This window comes from Myotis yumanensis, unplaced genomic scaffold, assembly GCF_028538775.1.
Source record: "Myotis yumanensis isolate MYYU_CA2020_CCGP unplaced genomic scaffold, mMyoYum1.0.hap1 SCAF_8, whole genome shotgun sequence".
NCBI lineage: Eukaryota > Metazoa > Chordata > Mammalia > Chiroptera > Vespertilionidae > Myotis > Myotis yumanensis.
In genome coordinates this window covers 12,696,560-12,716,846 of record NW_027223759.1, presented here as the reverse complement: position 1 = coordinate 12,716,846, position 20,287 = coordinate 12,696,560, and the positions used below count along the sequence as shown (strand labels likewise).

General features: G+C 45.6%; 1 protein-coding gene across 1 annotated transcript in view; it reads right to left on the bottom strand.

Annotated features, from left to right (window-relative positions):
* The window catches only part of PARD3B (par-3 family cell polarity regulator beta), a 907,609-nt gene that overhangs the window by 40,362 nt on the left and 846,960 nt on the right, over positions 1–20,287 (bottom strand). Inside the window, exon 22 of the mRNA XM_070421939.1 lies at positions 14,583–14,662. Coding sequence (XP_070278040.1) covers positions 14,583–14,662 — 80 coding nt within the window. The remainder of the gene's footprint in view (positions 1–14,582; positions 14,663–20,287) is intronic.

Sequence of the window (20,287 nt, the reverse complement as noted above, 5' to 3'; positions counted from 1 at the left end):
ATTATGCTGGTGAGGGTGCAAGTTGGTACAGCTTTTATAGAGGTTGGTCAGGCAATATATATCAAGAACTTTAAAAATATTCACATGTTAGGAATTTATCCTATTGCCTGCGTGTCTTACGACAAGTACCTTTTGTTTTCAGGAAGATGAGCTTAAGCATCTTTATTGAACTGGGTGTGACTGAACCAGTCTTACAGGTTTCCTACATTTAACACTGGTATCTTAGCATGAAGTCTAACGCTAAGGTGAGATTATAGAGACCACAGGTGTGGCATGACCAGGGTTATAGGACTATCCCTACATTTGGGCAAATTTCTGTTATTCTTAATTTGAGCACAGGTGTCATGTTGAAATCCATGCAGAACTTGACCTGGTATGTGCTTACAGCACGATCCTAAGTCACGTCACTGCTGTCATTCATTGCATGCAGGAGTTAGGCACCTTAGTGCCAGTTTTCATTTGCTGAGGCTTTCCACAATCTCAGGGGCATTCCCAGAGGTGCTACTGTACTTCAGTGACATTCTGAGCATGGGTTCAGCAGAAAATGAACTTGTCAAAGACTTTACAGCATGCTGATGGACTGTACATTTGAGTGAAACAAAGAGAAACCAGAATTCCGTTCTTCTGGGGTGATGTTCTTGGGCTGCTCTGTCCATGCTCTATGGTTGTTCATTGAGTACCACATAAGACAACCAATTCACAGAATTCCTCCAAAAATAAAATGCAGGCATCAAGACTGCCTGGGGCTACTGAATAATTACTTAATTTCCTTTCATCAAAGGCAACCAGGACTGATCCACCTGCCCCCTGAGAATGCACACTCGCTAGTGGAGCCTCGCTGCCATGCCTCACCCATATCTCGCCATCACTTCTGGTCTACTGGAGGACTTCCTCCAAGTATCTGTGCTTCATGGCTGAGGCTTCCTCTCACCAGTGCACTGGGTGGGCAGAAGTTGGCTCCCTTAGGAACTACTATTAGCCAATGAGGAATAGGACTTGGAAGACACACAGTGCAATATCCTCGCCCCTCCGAGGGGCAGGGTGTGAGTCCACCCGCACCATGTCCAGAGGCCCCAGCAGACCTGATCCATTGCCTGCAGCAGTGACCTGTTTACCAATGCGCTCCATCCCGGCATTCTTGCCTTCCTCCCCTCGCTCCCCTTCCAGTGCTTCCTGGGAACGCTTCCCAAATAAAATCACTTGCTCCAAAGGCCTTTATCCCAGGGTTTGCTTTTGGGGCAAACCTAGCCCAAGACTCCAGAATGAGGGCTTTTTTTTTTTTTTTTTTACTTTTGAGTTTGTACTCGAAAATTATGGGAGCTTCCACTGTTCCTTGTTTTTTGTTGTTGTTTCTATTGCCACAAGGAACTCAATATATCCGTTAGCCAGGAACACCAAATCCTTACGTTCTGCCCCATTTACTTTATCACTGATTCTTTTCACCCTCCCCCACTTTCTTCCCTTCCCAACCCCCTCCTTCTCTCCATATGCAACATGAACACACATACACATATTAGTATACATCCCTATTATTATTTCCTGAACGATTTGAGAATAATTTGGAGACATATGCCTTTTTACCCCTAAATATTTCAGTGCATATTTCAGAAGAATAAGGATATTCTGTTTTATAAGCACAACAGAGTTCCTCAAATGATTTCTTCTCACCCTCATGCCTATGCTCCATGGGGTCAGAGCTGTGCTTAGTCACAGACTGCCAGATGGCATTAAGTCACCAGCTCTTCCTATATGAGAAAAATGTAATTTCCAGAATGAAATTACACAGAGAGTGATAGATAAGACTTTGCTGTCCACATAAGCAGTGAAGACATGTCACAACCACAGACCAGCAGCCAGGCCTGTGCGATTTGCCCTGATCATCTGCCTCGTTCTGAACTTTTGGAGTAAAAGACTCCACATTGCTGGGGCTCCTTCTGGAAGTCTGAAGGGTACCTCAAATCTAACACCTCTCAAACCATACTCACGAGCCTCTCTCCAAACCTAGTCCTCTGCCAGCATTGCCTTCCTTGGGGAACGGTACCGCCACCCAGCTGTTGTGTGTGCGTTCATTCTCGACACCTGGCTTTCCTTATCCCCTACACCTCCACATGCAACCCATCATCACTGTCAGTTCTCTCCACTATCTCTTTCCATCTCTACTCTCATCACCGCCACCCTCGTACACCCTACCAACATCTCTCACAGGAAGGACAGCAGTGATCTCTGAACTGGTTGGCACCCACTCCAGCCTCCCTCCACTCCATTCTCCAGCCTGCAGCTAGAAAAAATAACTGAAACACAATCTGACCATGACATTATTCTGCTTAAAAGCCATATGGTTTCTAGTTAGTGTTGGAATATACATAAACATCCTTCACTTAACCACCCATGACCCGCCTTCCACCTACCTCTCCCGTTCTACCCTCGTGGTCTCTGTCCCAGCCACACAGCCTTCTCTCAGTCTCCCCGTTCACCAGGCTCTCTCCACCACAGGGCCTCTGCATGTGTTCTCTCTGTTTGGCATATTAATTATTTTTTCTTTCTAACCTCCATTAGACCATAGCTCAAGTCTCACTCCCTGCCTTGATTTAGTTCAATTTCCCATATTTTCCTGAATGACATATCTCTCCTTTTTCATAATGGGCAGAGTTGCAATTTTATGTTTACTTTGTGACTGTACAATGACTATACCTTCCACTACATATAAGACCCACAGTAGAGAGCTTTGTCTTGTGGGCTTATTATTGTATCCTCAAGGCCTACAGAGTATATTGAACTTGGTGGGCAGTCAGTGAAGAGTTGCTGAATGAGGAAAGTAAAAAGATATGCGATTTTTCTAGCTCATCTGTTCAGGCTAATAAAGTTGCACAATTTACTCTGAACCATTCAGGACTGACCTGAATAAAAAAAATCAGATAGGAAAGGACTGACCAGAAAAAGGACATACTGAGGAATTCAAGCTATTGATAAGGTGATAACATAAGTGACCTGTCTATACGTAACCCACAGAAGGCAGCCATCACTGTATCGTGGCTACATTACACATTAATGCATCTGGAAATTACTCATACAAAACATCGTCCAGAAGCTCTGTCTTGTATAGGGACCTGATTCTGATGTTGGAAAAAACTGTAAAAGGGTATTGCACAGTGTAGGCCATCCAGTATAAATTGTCAAAGGCACCAACAGAACAGTAGAAAGTGACCCAGCACAAATTCTAATCCTGATTTTAAAGGATTGTTTCCAGCAGGAAAAGTTCATTGTGGCGAGTTCCTTCTCAAAATAGCTCGGCGTGCTTATTTTCCATCTTAAGCCTCTGCTGCAACAATTAAGCTCTTTCCAGTGCCCTGCACAAACCAGGCTGTCAGACACTATCATTTCTGAAAATGGGTCTGCATTTGCCTCGGCTACACACAAGCAATTAGTGGGCAGAAACCTTATCTGAGCAGTCAACGCCCTGTCTTCACTTTCAAGCAATGGCCAAGTTCAAAGGCTGCTAATGATGCCCCAGAGCGTATTGTTGGTGGAGAGTGGCCAATGAGAATTGCCAGGTTCCCACCTATTTAACATGCCATTCCGTGTCCAGCCATGAGGGTCAGTCTTGCTAATTGTGGAGTGGCACAACCCTCTGTTGGGACAAACCCCAACCACTTCTATCCAGGCTTAATTGAAGACTTGGAATACAGGCAGGAACACATTCTGGATGTGGCTCTATTTGTACCACCCCTTCCCACATTTGTACCACAAATGTTTGCCTTTGCGAGAAATAATGGAGCTGGACCAAGGTGTTTCCTGGCACAATGACGGAGGTCATGGGGCCCGTGTCACATGAAATCCAGGGCACAGATGGGCTCATATGGCACCTCCATGGTCACTGACTGCCAAAGCTCTCTTCTCTGGACTTGAAGCAACAGAGTCTATAAAAGCCATCCCTCCACAGTTTTCTGGCATGTACATCCCAGCCACGTCCCCCGAGGATCTGCCAGGACTATATGTGAACGGAGCAACAATACTTTCCTGGCTACAAAAATTGCTGAAGTGGAACCGACGGCTATATATTTTTTAAACACCAGCATAACAAAGAGGCAGTCTTTAAAAAAGAGCACTGTTTAAAAGATAGTTCGGCTGGAAGGAAATGGGTGTTTACTAGAACATGTGTTCAGGGGAGCTCTGTGGTTCTTAGTAATTTTGAATGCCTGTTAGGGGTTTTTGCATTTTAATGTCCTGCAGTTACATATTGCAGAGATGTGTGTGTGTGTGTGTATGTGTGTGTGTGTGTGTGTGTGTGTGTGTGTGTGTATGTGCACATGCAGGGTTTGGGCATACACAACAGCAGCGAGAGCTGCTGCAGTACAGGATGGTCACTGAGTACTTCTACCTGATTACAGCCAACCTAGCACAAGACAACCTGATTCATGGAGATTCTGGAGGTTTCCGGATTGGGAAGAGCTGGACTGAATTCAAAGTGCACCTTATTACTCTGTGTGCGGTCTTGGCCATACCACTTTGCATCTCTCAGCCTCAGTTTCTTCATCCATAACATAGGGATAATAATACCCCAGGATTGTTACTAGAAATGAGGTGACATATTTAAAGGACCCACCGGAGTTCTTGGAGCATAATTAGATACCAAACAAGTGTTAGTGGCTACCTGCATGCCCCACTGCAAGTGTTTCTGTGGAAGGATAGTGCGGAGTGCAGTCTGGGGCCTGGGGACCGGGGCCATGCACACGGGGGTGTAACGGTTATGCCTGCAAAGCCCTAGGCAGAGCCATGTACATCCTCTTAGTCATAAGGAAAATGTGGCCATCTTGTTTTCACTTAGGGAAAGCATCTCATAGTGATATAAGAATAAAAATGGCATACTTCTAAAGTATTTTTCTTTTTCTCCATGACTTCCCTACTGTTCTCCTCACTGTATTTTATTACTTTTTTCACCACCTCTAGGTTGGAACATTTTTATGTTCTTTGAGTTCTAAAAGACAATGAACACGGATGTGTTTTTAACATGGTCTAAGCTGTCTTTCTTCCCATGAACTCATGCTACTCGAGAAAAAGCTGATGTATTCCAGCTTCTCCCTAAACTGTCTGTGTTCAGGGCAGCACACAGTGAAATAAAACTCATAGAGAACTGAGTTTGGATTCTTGTTTGGGTTCCACTTGGAGGATGGATATTTTTCTATTGCGAATGACAGCCGTTATAATGACCACTATGCAGTTAGAGGGTGAGGATCAATGAGGCGATGCACGTAACATACCTAGCCCATGGGAGGGACTCCGTGCATTTACAATACTCCTCTTACTTCCGTTGCCCTAATTGTTCGTAGCTTGATTTTCTCTTCAAGTATAATTGGACAGATTAGGAGTAAACATGACATCTTGGAAACCATCTACATGCAGATTTGGGTTCATAAAAATGGAAATTCCACCCAGTGATTTTACTCTTAAATATTCTTGTTGAATAACATCATGTGTTCACGCATTTGGGGATGCACTCGCTTTTCATCCAAGATGCCTGTCTGTTTTAGTGATGAAATGGCATTTTATATAATCATACAACACCAGCCTCATAAACACATACACACCAGAGAGTATCATGAGCTAATGCATTCGGCTTATTCAGTGTCTCTGCCTGCAGTTGGTTGGCCTGAGGACAAATCTAGGGACAGCAAATCCAGGAACATGAGTCATGGGACAGGCACAAAGGGCTGGGGAGATGGAGACAGAGGAGGTGGGTGCAGCGTGAGGGGTGGGCCGTGCAAACAGTGCAGCCCAGTCCAGAAGCTCACAGCAAGGACCCTCGTGTAGGAGCTTTTGGAGGCAGGGAGGGCAGGATGAGGATACACCAGGAAAACTTCCAGAACAGCCAAGGAGCGTGAGAAATTAGGTGCAGAGCAACCCTCAAACCTGAGCAGTTGCCTAGGCACAAAGCAGCCTTTCCTCTTGGCCGGAGAAGTGGGAAATAAATGCTAAAGCTCCTGAAAGGTGTGCAGGAGGGAAAGCATGGAAGTCAGCCTACCGAGTGTAACACGTTTCAAGTTCAAGGTAGTGTCAGATCTGGCGTTCTTAAAATAGCAGGCACACGCTCTGCCTCTAAAAGAGTACTTAACAAGCAAACATGTAGTAGTTTAGAATTTTCTATGGAAAATGGGGGGAAAGTAAGAATGTATGGAATTTAACATATGTGGACCATTAAAGTTCAGTTAAAATTATTTTGGGGACATCAGTCCTGTAACGGGTCTTAACATGTTTTAAATCACTAATATTCTAGCTAAACTCATAATGGAGGCCTTCGATTGAATAATTAATATCAAATATTCTAACTGGCATCAAGGATATATTGCCTAGGAGGAAATGATGAAAAGTGTTATTAAAATGGACTTTTATCAGAGGAACTAAGTGACATAAAAATGACATGGCAGCAGCATTAACCCCCTGATCTCAGCTGTTTGGCATCTGAAGGCACTATTACACGCTAGGGCTTTTTGCATTTTTCAGGAAGTTTGAGTTGACAATGGAGACATCTTAATCTCACAAAGAATTCAATCGCTGCTAATTCATCATCGTGTCCTCCGCATTAAGAGGGAGGTGGTGTCAGAGAGGCCAGGCCAGCAGGCAGCTGACTCCACAGGGCAGGGAAGCAGGGACAAGATTTCCAATACGGGAGCCCGAGGAGCAAGGAGGAGAAGCTGGCTCTGGTGGGCGAAGAGTGTCATTGAACTTCAAGAGGCATTCAACTCTGTCACATGCGGATGCGGGAGATGCGATCTAGACAAGCTCTTCAGCTGCCTTCACATTCCTGCAAAGTCAGAGCAGCAGCCGCAGCCCTGAGCTCTGAAAGGTGGCTTTTCACGGCAAGAAAGGGCCGTTCAGATAAAGTTGTGCCACCCGGAAGGTGTCAGAGAGACTGGCCACGATTCGCCGTATCAGATGAAGGGTGACAGGCCCCTGTCTGGAGACGTGGGGACAAGGACTACTTTTAGCTGCAATGACCTCAAATCCAGCCTTGACTGCAAGGAGCGGTCCGCACGTTCGCATGAAGCACCTTACTTGTCACACTGGCCTTGTGGCAGAGAGAAGCACTCAATTAGGCAGTGTGGGGACTTTCTCAGCTTCTCCAAGCCCAGATGGCCAAACCCCGCCCACACCTGACACACACACAGACGCCCAGTGTGCTGACTGCTCAACTTCTCATCGAAGTCATTTTATACTGTCTAGGTTCGCTTCAGCCAAGATCAGGCCTGGGCACTGGTGGATATCTTTGCAGAACTTGAATGTCACTGCCACCTGCTTAGCAAGTGTCATCAAAACAATGCCAAGTTGGCTATGGAAAACACAACAGCCATGAGCAGAGCGGAGGCTAAATGGAGAAAAGAATGTAATGAACGAGAGAGGGCGAGTGTCTTGGAGCAGCGAGGCAATGACAACCAAGGACGCAGAGGGGGCCCAGACAAGATGTTCTCAAGGAGGAGGTGCTGTGCACGCTGCAAACTTCAAAGTCAGCTGCACACGTGGGCCTGGAGTCCTCCTGGGGCTGGGCAAGAGCATATGTAGGGAAGAAAGCTGAAACCAACAACAGGAACCAACCAAAATGTTACAGCAGAAGCACATTCTTACGGCTCGTTCCTCTGATCTGAACACCATCCCACCCAATATCACAACACTGGGAACGCGCTTAGAAAGCTAGTGTATTTTAGGTTCTTAGGCAGCAAGCATAAGCTGTCTGCTCCTTCTAAAGTTGCTCTTTCTACCAGAACTCAGTTCTGGGATGCCGCTTCTCATTATACAGCCAAGTTAAGGCTGCGTCAGAAGTTCAAGTAACTACGTAACACGGGTGAGAGCGACGCCAGGACGGGAAGCCACACAGCCTGCGCGGGCCTCCGTCTCACATCAGTCTGGGAGAGAGCGTCTCTCACCCCGGGGGTGTCATGAAGGTTTCCACCAGATAATTTATCGTCATTTTATTTCTTCCTGGTAGAGATTATTCCTAATCTTAAAGAACCAAAGCACCAATTTGCAGATACTGCTTTCTCATCTCTCGGGAGTGTTCTAACAAAACAGGAGTCTCTTTTTGGTAGGCAAAGTATATTGCTTAATGTTCATCTAGCAATTACACATTAAACTGTTCATATTTCAAGGGAAGGACTCGAGGGAATGGGAAAGAATTGATTTTATGACAGCATTACAGAGACGGTGGAAAGGCATTACCTAACCTGTATATTAGTAATGTCTGTGTCATATACAAAGATGAATAAGACATAGCCCCTGTCCTCAAAAGCACTTACAGTTTAGTGAGAAAGACAGAGGAGGAGTATGAAATGAAGGGAGTGTGATAATTGTAGAGTTTGGATCTGACTCAGAGCTGGATAACCTCAGTCTCAGAGGTTAAATGTACAAACCTACAGCTGGTCTGCTTGGGTTCAAATCCCAGTTCTGCTGTTTCTAGCTGTTGAACTTGGGCAATTTTACTTCCTTTCCCTATGTCTGTGTTCTTGCATATGAAATGGGGACAATGACAGGGTTGCTACTGAGTCATAGCGTTGCTGTGAGCATAAGGTCAGTCAGTAGATATAAAGCATTTAGAACAGTGCCTGGTATATAATGAGGGCGCACTAAAACTTTTATTGATCCTAGGGGAAAAATATGTCCTCATGAAAAATCAATACTAATATTGAAAAACAGTGCCCTGAAATAGTCAAGAAAGCTTGGGAGGAATTCTTTCCTATAACTTACTTATATAAAGACAAATCTATCCTCATCTGTAGACCAATGTATTAAAAACCTACTGGTATTATGTCCATGGTCTTAGTTTAGGTCCTGGTGCTGGGTGTAAAAACTGATGGGTACAGAAGACAATCCTTATTTCCAGGGATTTATAATCCAATGGGGTGGAAAGGGACAGTGAAGAATCATAATCTAATTCAGGGTATTTTCAGTGACACAGGAAAGGTGCCAACAGACATTATGGAAGTTAAAATGAAGCAGAACTGAGGGAGGCTCAACTTTGCATGGGGGCTTTGAAATATCTTGGAAGGAAGGGCTGGATAGGCCAAGCAGACAGTTGTAACTGGGGCCACAAGAAGAGTGAGACAGAAGGTTAGCCGGGTTCATTTTGCAACATCATGGTGATGAGAACTGAATCTGTAGGAATGGAGGAGGCTGCTCAGAAAGAGTCTACATAAAGGAAAGGGCTGGAGGCGGGATCAGTGGGAAGCATCACTGACAGGCAGAAGCCTAGGGCAAGAGATAGAGTGTCTGTGGGTGGTGAGGAAATAGAGCCCACAGGCATAGGCCACTTTTTCCTAAAGTAGGAAACGTGGGAATGAAGGAGAAAGGGAGGTTGAGGGAGGGTCTTCATTTTCTCTGATGGACAGATCAAGTTCATGGGGTGAGTCTGCCCCCCGAGCCCTGCGTGGCTGTGAGGCATTAGAGCAGCATGGTCGGTGCTGCCCAGTCCTGAGCCGACAGGAGGATCTTAGCAGTGTCTCAGCACTTCCTCCCACCAGTAAACAGCATGCTGCTCCCACACCATATGTGTCCTGGGAACTAGCACGTCCCGTTCAGCCCTCCTGGCTAACTCGCACTGGATATGGTCTCCACACCGGGGACATTCTAAGACTGAACTAAGTCTTGTTGGACAGGCCATGGCCTCCTGCCTAGACCTGGGTCCGCATCCTGTGCCCATTATAGGAACTTTCATCTAAAAGAAGTGCTGTCTCCTAGCGTGTCCATAGCACAGTGTGTTCAGATCGTCTCAGCTTGACAAGTCCTCTTGCCCCTGACCATCTGGACTACTGGTTCTTTCTCAGAGTTGGCTAATCCTTCAGCCTAAGTTATACCTCACATAACTATTAGCTCTCTCCTTCTCCACATGGTGGGATTTGCAGCAAACTGTGTGGCTGAGCCTCTGCATGCACAGTAGTAGGCAGGGGAAGTAAAGCAATGGCCAAGGGGCTTGAAGATGTAGTCAAGAGGGGTAGTTGTTGGTACAGGGTTCCTGAGAAGCCAGTGAGAATGAGCTCTGCTGTATGGGTTTGATGCGTTAAGGAAAGGAACACATCTTCCCCAGAGATAAAATGAAAGAGAGCTAACAATATTAAAGCAAGTCCTTAAAATATGGCAGGCAGGTTCTTCACTGAGGGTTTTGCTTATATTATTGCACTTAATACTCACACCAGCACTACACAGAGGCCCTAAGGTCATCCCCAGTTCACAGATGGAAAAACTGAGCCTGGAGCAGTAAGATCATGAGCCAAGGTCACACAGGTGAGAGTGATGGCTGGGGCTGTAACTATGGCCTGACTCCAAGTCCTGTTGTCATCATCTCTGCTCAGGACCTGTGTGTTAATGAAGACACAGGAAATCTGCAGTGCAGGACGCAGCAGTTGAGAAGCTAATGTTGACTGTTTCAAGGTCATAAAGAAAAGGAAGTGAGGTCATCTCTAGAGATTGGGCGTGGGGGCCTTGGTCATCTCTACAGGAGTTAACGGGAGCAGCCACTATGGGACAGTCAGGGGAGTCGACAGCACGGCTAAAAGGCCCTGGCCGGCAGCAGGGGCCCAGCTGGGGTTGGGTAATGTGGGCCTTGTAGTGAAGTCCATGAACACGGTTTTATGAGTTTCTCTGGCAACCTTTCACCACCCACATGCGTAGGACCACAGAAGAGATGTGGTGCCTTTTGGCTCACTCCTTAGGGCTCAGCACTCGATGACAAGCCCAGAAGTGCAGTGTCACGTGCTGATGCGCTGAGCCATCTGCAGAGGAGGGATAATGGGGTCCCGTGGGGCCGGTGATGGGCCAGGTGGGAATGACGGAGGCTAGGGGTGGGAGAGTAGAGTTCCCTGCCGAGGGACTGGCCAGGAGGAAGCCCGTGCAATCAGAATGGGGCCAGGAGATCTGAGAGGGGCTGGGAGGCTGCCATGAAAAAGAAGCTGTTTGCAAAAATACATACATTAATGCTCGCCTGTTATTGCAGCCTGGGAAACAGCCCTTCCCTACTCACCCAAGGTGAGTATAACTTGTGTCAGGCAAGGATAAGGGGATGCTTTCTTCATGCTGTTTACTTCCATAAAAAACTGGGGGCTGGACAGGATAGTAAAACACGGACCCTGGTAAAAGCCCATGTTTGCTAACGAGGCTGTATTACAACCATGCTCTGCTTTCCAAAGCAACACCCCCAGGAGAAAAGAAATAAAGCCATTTTTCTTCCAAGGCAGAAGGCTTAACATTGCTTAACAATAACACTTAACTTCGCTTAGCCCTTAGCCTCAGGCAACCTCATAACTACTATGCGAGGAATTGTCTTTTTCCTGGACTGGCTAGGGCTCTGGCTTAATTTTGTGAAGTGCCATTTAGCCTGGCAGCGGCTGCACGGGCCTGCTTTAACATGACAGCTCCATGAAAGCATAGTGGGGTGCCCCTTCACCTGGGCTTCTCCCTCGCACTGTCCACTGGGAAGCATTGTCTCTGTGTCGATGGTTCCACATTTGACATATAAATCAACATTATGGAGTTTATCTTCAAAGCTCCCATGAAAACCATCCACAAACAACACAGGAACCAAACCCAGCAATAGCATAATAACAGTGGTCAGCAAACTGCAGCTCAGCAAACTGCGGCTCGAGAGCCACATGTGGTTCTTTGGCCCCTTGAGTGTGGCTCTTCCACAAAATACCGACTTCTGCACATGGGCCACGAAGTTTCAATCACACTGTACGTGCGTGCCCGCATGTGGTATTTTGTGAAAGAGCCACACTCAAGGGGCCAAAGAGCTGCATGTGGCTCGCGAGCCGCAGTTTGCCAACCACTGCCTTATAAGGTTGGCCACTGACTTCCTATTGATAGAATCATTCCTACTTTTATTTAAAGATTTAACTCCATAAATATGTCAAAGCTTCCTGCTGCTATGACAAAGAGGGGATCTGGGGCTACAAGGAGGTGCTCTCCAAACTCTGCCCGCAGAAGGGAGAGCAGTGGGGCTGGTGGGACCCCATTAGTGGATGGTGACATCTCCAGGGCCCGGGATACCAGGAAACGAGGGGAAATGTTGCGGGCACTCAGCGGAATCTCCACCTTCTCAGAAGCCGGCAGGGCAGCCGCTGCCTCTGCATTCTGCTGCTTGTTGGGTAAATAAGGAGCCCTCCCCTCCATCTCCCCCCTCCCCCCTCCCCCCAAGGATTAGAGCATCTTCCTTTTAGATATTGAGATGGCATCTCGAGTTTGAGCCCTCCCCCCATTTAGAAACCAGTGAGAGGGATCTCGTGCATTTGAGACTTATTCATTCTCCATCACGGCAACCTGGTTGCCAGGTAGCTACAGAGGTCTGCTTGCTCAGGCAGCTGATCGCCCACCCTGGTGTTTGCGGCGAGTGGACCATTGGCCCATTTGTTTTCCGCCTACGATGCTCGCATCCAGCCATAGTGATACTCTCAGGGCTGGCGGGATTTTATCAATTCCTACATGTGTGATGGCTCCAGAGCCACACACAGCATGAATGCATCGCCTTCATCAGAAAATGCCCTCCGCAGTGTGCCATCCTGAAATAGACATGTGTTGATTCAGCTGTGATGGAGTACAGTGGGGCCTTGACTTACGAGTTTAATTCGTTCCGTGACCAAGCTCATAACTCAAATTACTCATATGTCAAATCATTAAAGTGAACAAGTGAGACACGTGATGCTGGGCTGATGTTGTGGCGTTCACTGTGACGTTCGCTGCGCCAACTAGCGGTGGGGTATGTGAAGCTGGCTCGTAACCCGAATTTTAGCTCGCAACTCAAAGCAAAAAATCGGCCTCGTTAGCCGGGACACTCGTAAGTCAAGGCCCCACTGTACTTCAGGGCTTATTATTATAATACTTAGAAGTTGGAGATTCAGACGACTTTATGTTCATCATGAGGAATCTGGGCATTGGTAGCACCATCATGAAAAGTGATTTGCTGCTTCCCGTCCCAGACTGAAAGGACTCACTAAGGATGGACTCACTGTGTCTCCAGTCTGCATATTCTCAGGGCTGATACCGAATAGATGAGCAAGAGGTAGGTGGGGAATGAAAGAGTGACTGAAATTTATAGACTTTTCAATGTTCTTTCGGTTTTTGATTTGTACCCAAAACTCCATTGCCTCAGTCTGAGTTCAGGTTGGCCAGGAAGATGTTAAACTGCTTCCAGTTTTCCCTTTTTTTCTACCCTCTCACAAGAGCATACTACTTTCCATCTGCCTTAACCACAATTTCCATACACTTCAACACTGAAAGCCAGAAATTTTATATTTAAAACAACTTTTGGAGACGACTTCCATCTTTTTTTTTAAATGAAAACAAGATACGAGGCCAGGGGAAAGTAGGGAGAGGAAGGAAACCAAGGATGGGAAAAACTGTGAGACAAAATATAAAAAAAAGCAAAGCAGGGAGTAAAAAAATCTAGTGGCACAGAAGCTTCTAAAATCCTGTATTTGGGGTATCCTGCCTAATCTGTGTTAGAAATTGGTTCTCTGTGTGACTTGAGATTTTATTACGTTTGACAATCAACATACTATGGATAAGAGCGGACGGTCACTTAGGCTATGCCTCGTATAATTTTCAGGAGGTTCTTTTTGTTATGGGTTGTTATGAATTTACATATGGAAGTCTAACCAACGCGCAACAAAACGGCACTCCAGTTCTGAGTTAGCACTTTGGCAGCTCGGCTCTGATGGTCAGTTCCACCTGTGGTCCTCCTCTTTTTGCTAAAGGAGACACTGCAGCATGTCAGTTTTCTGGCTCTCCCTGACCTTTCCTGGCTCCCCCCTCACCCCCCCCCTCACCCCCCCCCCCCCCCCCCCCCCCCCCCGCCCAGCTCACTCATTCTCACACTCTCAACTCACTGAACTCCCAGAGTGGCTGCACTGTGATGCCCCTTTGGAAAGGTTTCCTCTTTGTCATGTGCGCCGAGAGCAGACTAAAATTATTCTTCATCTCACAGATAAGAGCGCCGACCTTTGAGAACTGTATCTCATTTTCAGGGCGTCCAGTTACAGCATCGGTGGATCGCGTTAGGCCCAGAGTCGCTGGACGGACTTTTCCCACGCAGTTCTCGCTCCCATTCCCGCGCCGCGCCCCTGCCTCTCACAGATATTTGCTTATTGCCTAAAGAACACAGTCAGATTCTAACTCAAGCAAAGGACGCCTTCCCAGGTTCACATTTCTCGCCTGCTTTTTAACACCCACATGGAGCTAAAGGTCGGCCTGCCCTTCCTCGTGGGGACCTGCGAGCACAGGGATTTACTGTTGTATTGTCTCTAAGCTGGGTGTAGGGTGTTCAATACCACTTTTATAGCAATGGCTTAGGATTTCCATTCCACATCCAATATTCTTGCTGACATGTTCCATTGCAATGATATACTATTTTCTCCCCCTAAAAAGTAACCCACAAGTGTTTCAATTATTAGCACAGTTGTGAAGATGGCACTGCGGCTGCAGCAAATGGCAGCGAGGCAAAATTACAACATATTCCCTATCTCAGAGCCAGACTTCTAGCTCATGTAGACTGAAAGGAAGACTTTACTTGTGGGGGAGTGGGTGACAGAGACCCGCCGGGGAGGTACCTGGGTAAGGATGCGTACTGCCTCTCCATCCCCTCGAAGCGGAGGTTGTGCGCATTCCCATCTGGACCCTTTCCAGACACCTGTGGAGAGAAGAGTAATTAGAGATGAAGATCCATTATACACCCCGGTTACTGACAATGCATCTCAGAATTATAATCAGTGCACAAATGCTGCTGCCGCCTGCCAAAATCCACCCTGGGAAAGCAGCAAGGGCTCGGTGTCGCTGTGCGCACTGACGATCAAGCCACAAGCACGGCATTTAACAACAAAGTCATTTCTTTCCAAAAAGGGTCATTGTCAAACTGACTCCTTCCTGTCACCGTGCCAGGGGTAACCTGTAGGCTGTAAGAACACTTTAAAAAGCAAAAAAGAAAACTAGGCTTTCATTTCTATAACAGCTTTAGATGTCCAAAAAAATTGAGTAGTACAGAGAGTTCCCATATACCCAGTTTCCCCGTTACTAACGCGCCAGATTAAAATACAATTGATGAATCAATATTGATACATTATTGTTAACTACAGCCCACAGCTTGTTCAGATTTTACCTAATGCCTTTTTCTGTTCCAGGATCCCATATTACATTTAGTCATCATGTCTCCTTAGGCTCTTATTGGCTGTGACAGGGACTGTATTTTGCAAAGCACCTTGTCAATGACACCCTTCTTTACCAGCAGGTGTTGGTGACAGCCAGCTGTGTACTCCACGGCTTCCATGAAGCCCGCTTCCCTCTCACTTAGTCCCCTCACTTATGAGCAACCAAAGAGAAGCGATTAACTGTTTTCTAGCTAGTGCTGGTCTTTATTGTTTTTCCTCCTTTCCTATGTATTCCTGTGTTCATCCCTCTACGGGCCTCTTCTATCAGCCTCTGAAACTCTGAAGGGCAGGAACTATCCCAGTAGTTTTTCAATAAAGTTTGCTAGTTCCACGAATCTAAAGACTTTCTATATTCCTTCCGTACCCACTATACCAACTAAAAACAGGATGGACACTTACAGGGATGTCAAAGTACCTGTTGCCCTGGCCAGTGTGGCTCAGTTGATTGGGCGTCATCCTGTGCACTGAAAGGCTGCCAGTTCGATTCCCGCCCTATTGTTTCACTTTCACATTGATGTTCTCTCTCTCTTTCTCTCTAAAAATATTAATTTAAAAAAATCTAAAAGTACTTGTTAAGTGGCCAATTCCTCACTTGTTCATGTGGCTTTGTGGGTCACTCATGTGCTTGCCCTTGTGCGAGGTCGCCTTTGCATAATGGGCATGAAAGGGGTAAATAGAAGACCTGGGCTGTTATTTTGGGGGGAAGGGAGAGTTTGCTATGAAACACAGGAAGTGGCAGTGCCCAGGTCAGTAGGAGAACTTTTTCTAGGTAGTACTGCACCTGGAAGCTATTTTCTTCCTATCCAATGTCCTAGCTCTCTATAACACCAGCATCCCAGTGTGGGCTGAGTGTGTAGGGAGGGTTTGTTGGGGAGGTGTTGCAAAGCAAGTGTAGACACTCAGGTAGAGTAGGAAAGACTATTCCTGGTGTTGATTTATTACAGGAGGCCCTTCAGAGTGGATCCTACAAAACCTCTTCATAGTTCACCAACACCTAGAACAGGAGTGGCTGGACTTACCTGAGAGGACACCCACCCAGCGAGCTCCCTAGACTTATAAGAACTGCAGAGAGAGGGTTTAACATGGACCTTTCTAACGAAGGCCAGAGGCAAGGACAGAGGTGTCGAACAGACAGGGGATAAGTAAATGGCACAGAAAAAGCAGCAAAGGATAGAAGTGTTGCCGCCAGCCACTCCCAACTAAGGTTTCCTTTGTTTTCAACTTATTTTTTTTTATGGAGGAAGAATTAGCATAAATACAAAAACTATGTTAAAGATGATTACTATTATTGTGGTTGTTGGAAAGATTATGCTTATGTCTCCCTAGTGTGGCTATAGACATTTACAACTGATCTTTTTCTTGGGGCCACAAAATCCCCAGTTGATACTTTCAGTAAGAATATCCAAAATGGGACAGCCTGATGATGACAGTCAGCATTCTGGTGTCTCCAGGAGGTATCACCACCCCCGCTTACCCGCCCCCCCCCCCCCCCGCCCCGCCAGGCATCTGGTGAGCTACCAGCATACTAGATCCTATAAAGCATAGGGTGATCCATATCCTGAAGGAGCTTTCAGTCTTTTGGGGAAAACAAGCATCAGAAATGAAATAATTAAAGGATGCTGTAGGACCCTCTATAGTCCAGGCCCAATCAGGATGGTACTAAAAGTAGCACAGACGACACTTGAAGATGTTAGGAAAAAAATCATGAAAGTAGAAGAACATGAGCTAGGCTTCAAAAGATGGATGCCATTCTTTACATAAAAAATTATTGTTCTTTATCAATTGTGTATATATTTAATGTATTTCTCTATTAAAGTCACAACATCTTTAAGGCAATCATTCAGTTAGAGATTACTGAGCACCTACTGCATCCTAACGCCACGCGAGGCACTACGTTCAAAGCGAGGAGCAGGGGCTGGCTCTCCTCGTTGCTTTGAATGCAGAGGAGACAGGCCTGTGAACGATTACGTTACAGTGAGATCACCGCTAGCGTGTCAGTCGGAGGAAGGAGGCAGCAGGGGTCTGAAGGACCAGACACCAGAGCCCACCTGGGAGAGCTGAAGACAGCTTCCTTGGGTGCTAAAGCCTCCTGTAAACCTTGAATATGAAGGAGGAGGAGTTTTTTAGGGGAGAAGGGTGTAGTAGTAGCAGGAAAAGGCCTTCTAAGTAGCGGGAACAAAAAGTGCAACAACAAGGAGGCTTAAAAAAGAAGCACTGTTTTTTCTGGGAATGTTAAGATTTTGGTTAAGGAAGAAACAGATGCTATGAGGAAAAGGATGTTAGTCACACCCACCATTGAGATCTGTGACCCATTTTGAGTTGCTTTTGTAGAAGGTATAGGTCTTTGCGTACATAATTTTATTTATTTTTGCATGAGGCTATCCAGTTGTTCCAGCACCATTTGCTGAAACGACTATCCTTGCTCTATTGTGTGGCCTTGGCTCCCTTGTCAAAGATAATGTGGTGATATTTATGTGGATCTACTTCTGGATTCTCTACTCTGTTTTGTTGATTTCTTTGTCTATTCTTTCACCAATAGCACACAGTCTTGGTTATTGCAGCTTAATAAAAGTCTTGTGTTGGGTAGTGTCAGTCCTCTAACATGGTTCTTCTCTATCAATAGTGTTGGCTATTCTGGGTCTTTTTCCTCTCCACGTAAACTTTACAATTAGTTTGTCTAGATCAGCCGTGGGCCCGTTTGAAATGAATAAAACTAAAAAAAAAAAAAAAAAAAAAAGACCGTACCCTTTTATGTAATGATGTTTACTTTGAATTTATATTAGTTCACACAAACACTCCATCCATGCTTTTCTTCCGGCCCTCCGGTCAAGTTTAAGAACCCATTGTGGCCCTCGAGTCAAAATGTTTGCCCACCCCTGGTCTAGATCCACAATAGAACTTGCTGGAATTCTGACTGGGATTGCATTGAATCTGTGGAACAAGTTAGGACTAACTGACACTTGACAATAATGAGTCTTCTTATCCAAGAATATGGACTATTTCTCCATTTATTTAGTCCATCTTCTATTATTACAATTTAACATTTATTTGGCACTTATTTAGTGTCAAGCACAAGACTAAGTTTATTTTTTTTTTGCATTAGCCCATTCAATGCTCTGAATAACTCAATGGTTGCCCCATTTAGCAGATGAGAAAACTGAGCAGTTGCCCAAGGTCATACTATGAGTACATGGAATATCTGAGAGAAGGATCAGGTCTTTCTGTCCCTAGAGTCCAAACTATGGAGATATAGACATAGACCAGGTCTTAAAGGAGCACCTGTCATGCCAAGGGACCTGATTTTACATTTAGGTGAGAGTGAAACCTTTGCGGAGTGCAACATGATAACTAATAGGCCATAGCTATAGGTTAGAGAGGTTATGCTTGCCATAATGTGAAGTTCTAGTGCAGTCTGAGCCAGAGATAATAAAGGCTTAAATTAGGGGGTATTCAAAAGGATAGAGAAAAGGGAGTGACATAAGGATACTAAGGTGGTAAGTTCAATAGAACTGACATAGGATTAATGGGAGGGATGTGTGTGGAATGATGTCCAATGAGGTGGGTTTGATAACTGTCACCATGACAAACTAAAGGAAGAACAAATGCAGGGGCCTGAGTGTTCTTACCTTGCTATGGGTTCAGCTGGAAGATTTTTTTAAAAAATATACTTTATTAATTTTTTACAGAGAGGAAGGGAGAAGGATAGAGAATTAGAAACACCGATGAGAGAGAAACACCGATCAGCTGCCTCCTGCACACCCCCCACTGGGGATGTGCCCGCAACCAAGATACATGCCCTTGACCGGAATCGAACCCGGGACCCTTCAGTCCGCAGGCCGACACTCCATCCACTGAGCCAAACCAGCTAGGGCTCAGCTGGAAGATTTTTGAAGGCAATACTTAGATATATTGAACTTGAGTTGGGACCTCTGATGGAGATGTCTGATAGGTTATTGAATATAAAGTTTGCAACTTAGAAGAGAAGTCTAGTCTAGAGATGTAGACTTGGGAACCATTTAGCCTATAAATGATCCCTAGAAGAAAATATATGCAATGAAAATAGAAAATACCAATAATTCTCTTAGAAAAACTATCACTTAAGGGGCAGGCCAAAAAAAGTTGAACACAGGAGGGAGATTGATAAAGTGTAGTTGGTCTGGATGAAAACTAGGAAAGAGTGTTATCATAGAAATCAAGAGGAAAGAATTCCATGAAGGAGGGAATGGTCCACAGTGAAAAGCAGTCAAGAGCTTCTTCAGTAAGACAAGGTCTCTGATGTATATGGCGCGTTGGCGTGATGTATCAAACCCTCCATCAGCAGTCCTCAAACTACGGTCCGCGGGCCACATGCGGCCCGCCAAAAACATTTGTTTTTTACTTCAAGATAAGATATGTGCAGTGTGCATAGGAATTTGTTCATAGTTTTTTTTTAAACTATAGTCCGGCCCTCTAATGGTCTGAGGGACAGTGAACTGGCCCCCTGTTTAAAAAGTTTGAGGACCCCTGCCCTCCATCCTTGAAGAGTGTAATCTGAATTGCAGCACTTAGAAAGATAAAGACTACCTTTCCCAGAATCCCCTTGCCATCAGCGTACTGGGCATAATTTAAGTTAGACCATACCATTTGGGAAATAGAATTGAGGCAGTAGCTACACCACCCTGTTATTCTGGCAGGAGTGACTAAAGGCATGCTTGGTTGTCCTGTAGTCGTTTTGGCAGATGTATCAAATATCACTAGCTTCTGGGGTGGTGCGCTAGCTTTGGGGTTGGTGGCACCAAAGGTGTGGCTTCCCGTATGGAGCAGCAGCAGTATGGTTATGTAAGGTGGCTTGGGAAGTGATTCCTGAAAGCTTACCCAGGAATTTGTTCCTTTAGCCTTCCTAGTTTTCTGTAAGCCCATTAATATGGTGCAATAAATTTGTTTCTACTTAAACTAGCTAGAGTGGATTCTGTTCTTTGCAACTGAACAGTGAGTAATAATGTCTGCAACCATGTATGTTGGAATTGGCCATGAAATAGTGATTGGTGCTTTACTGAGAGTGATTTCGGTGTATTGATGGGGAGAGAAGGCCAGACTCTATGGTGCTGAAAATCTTTATTGTTTTTGAAAAA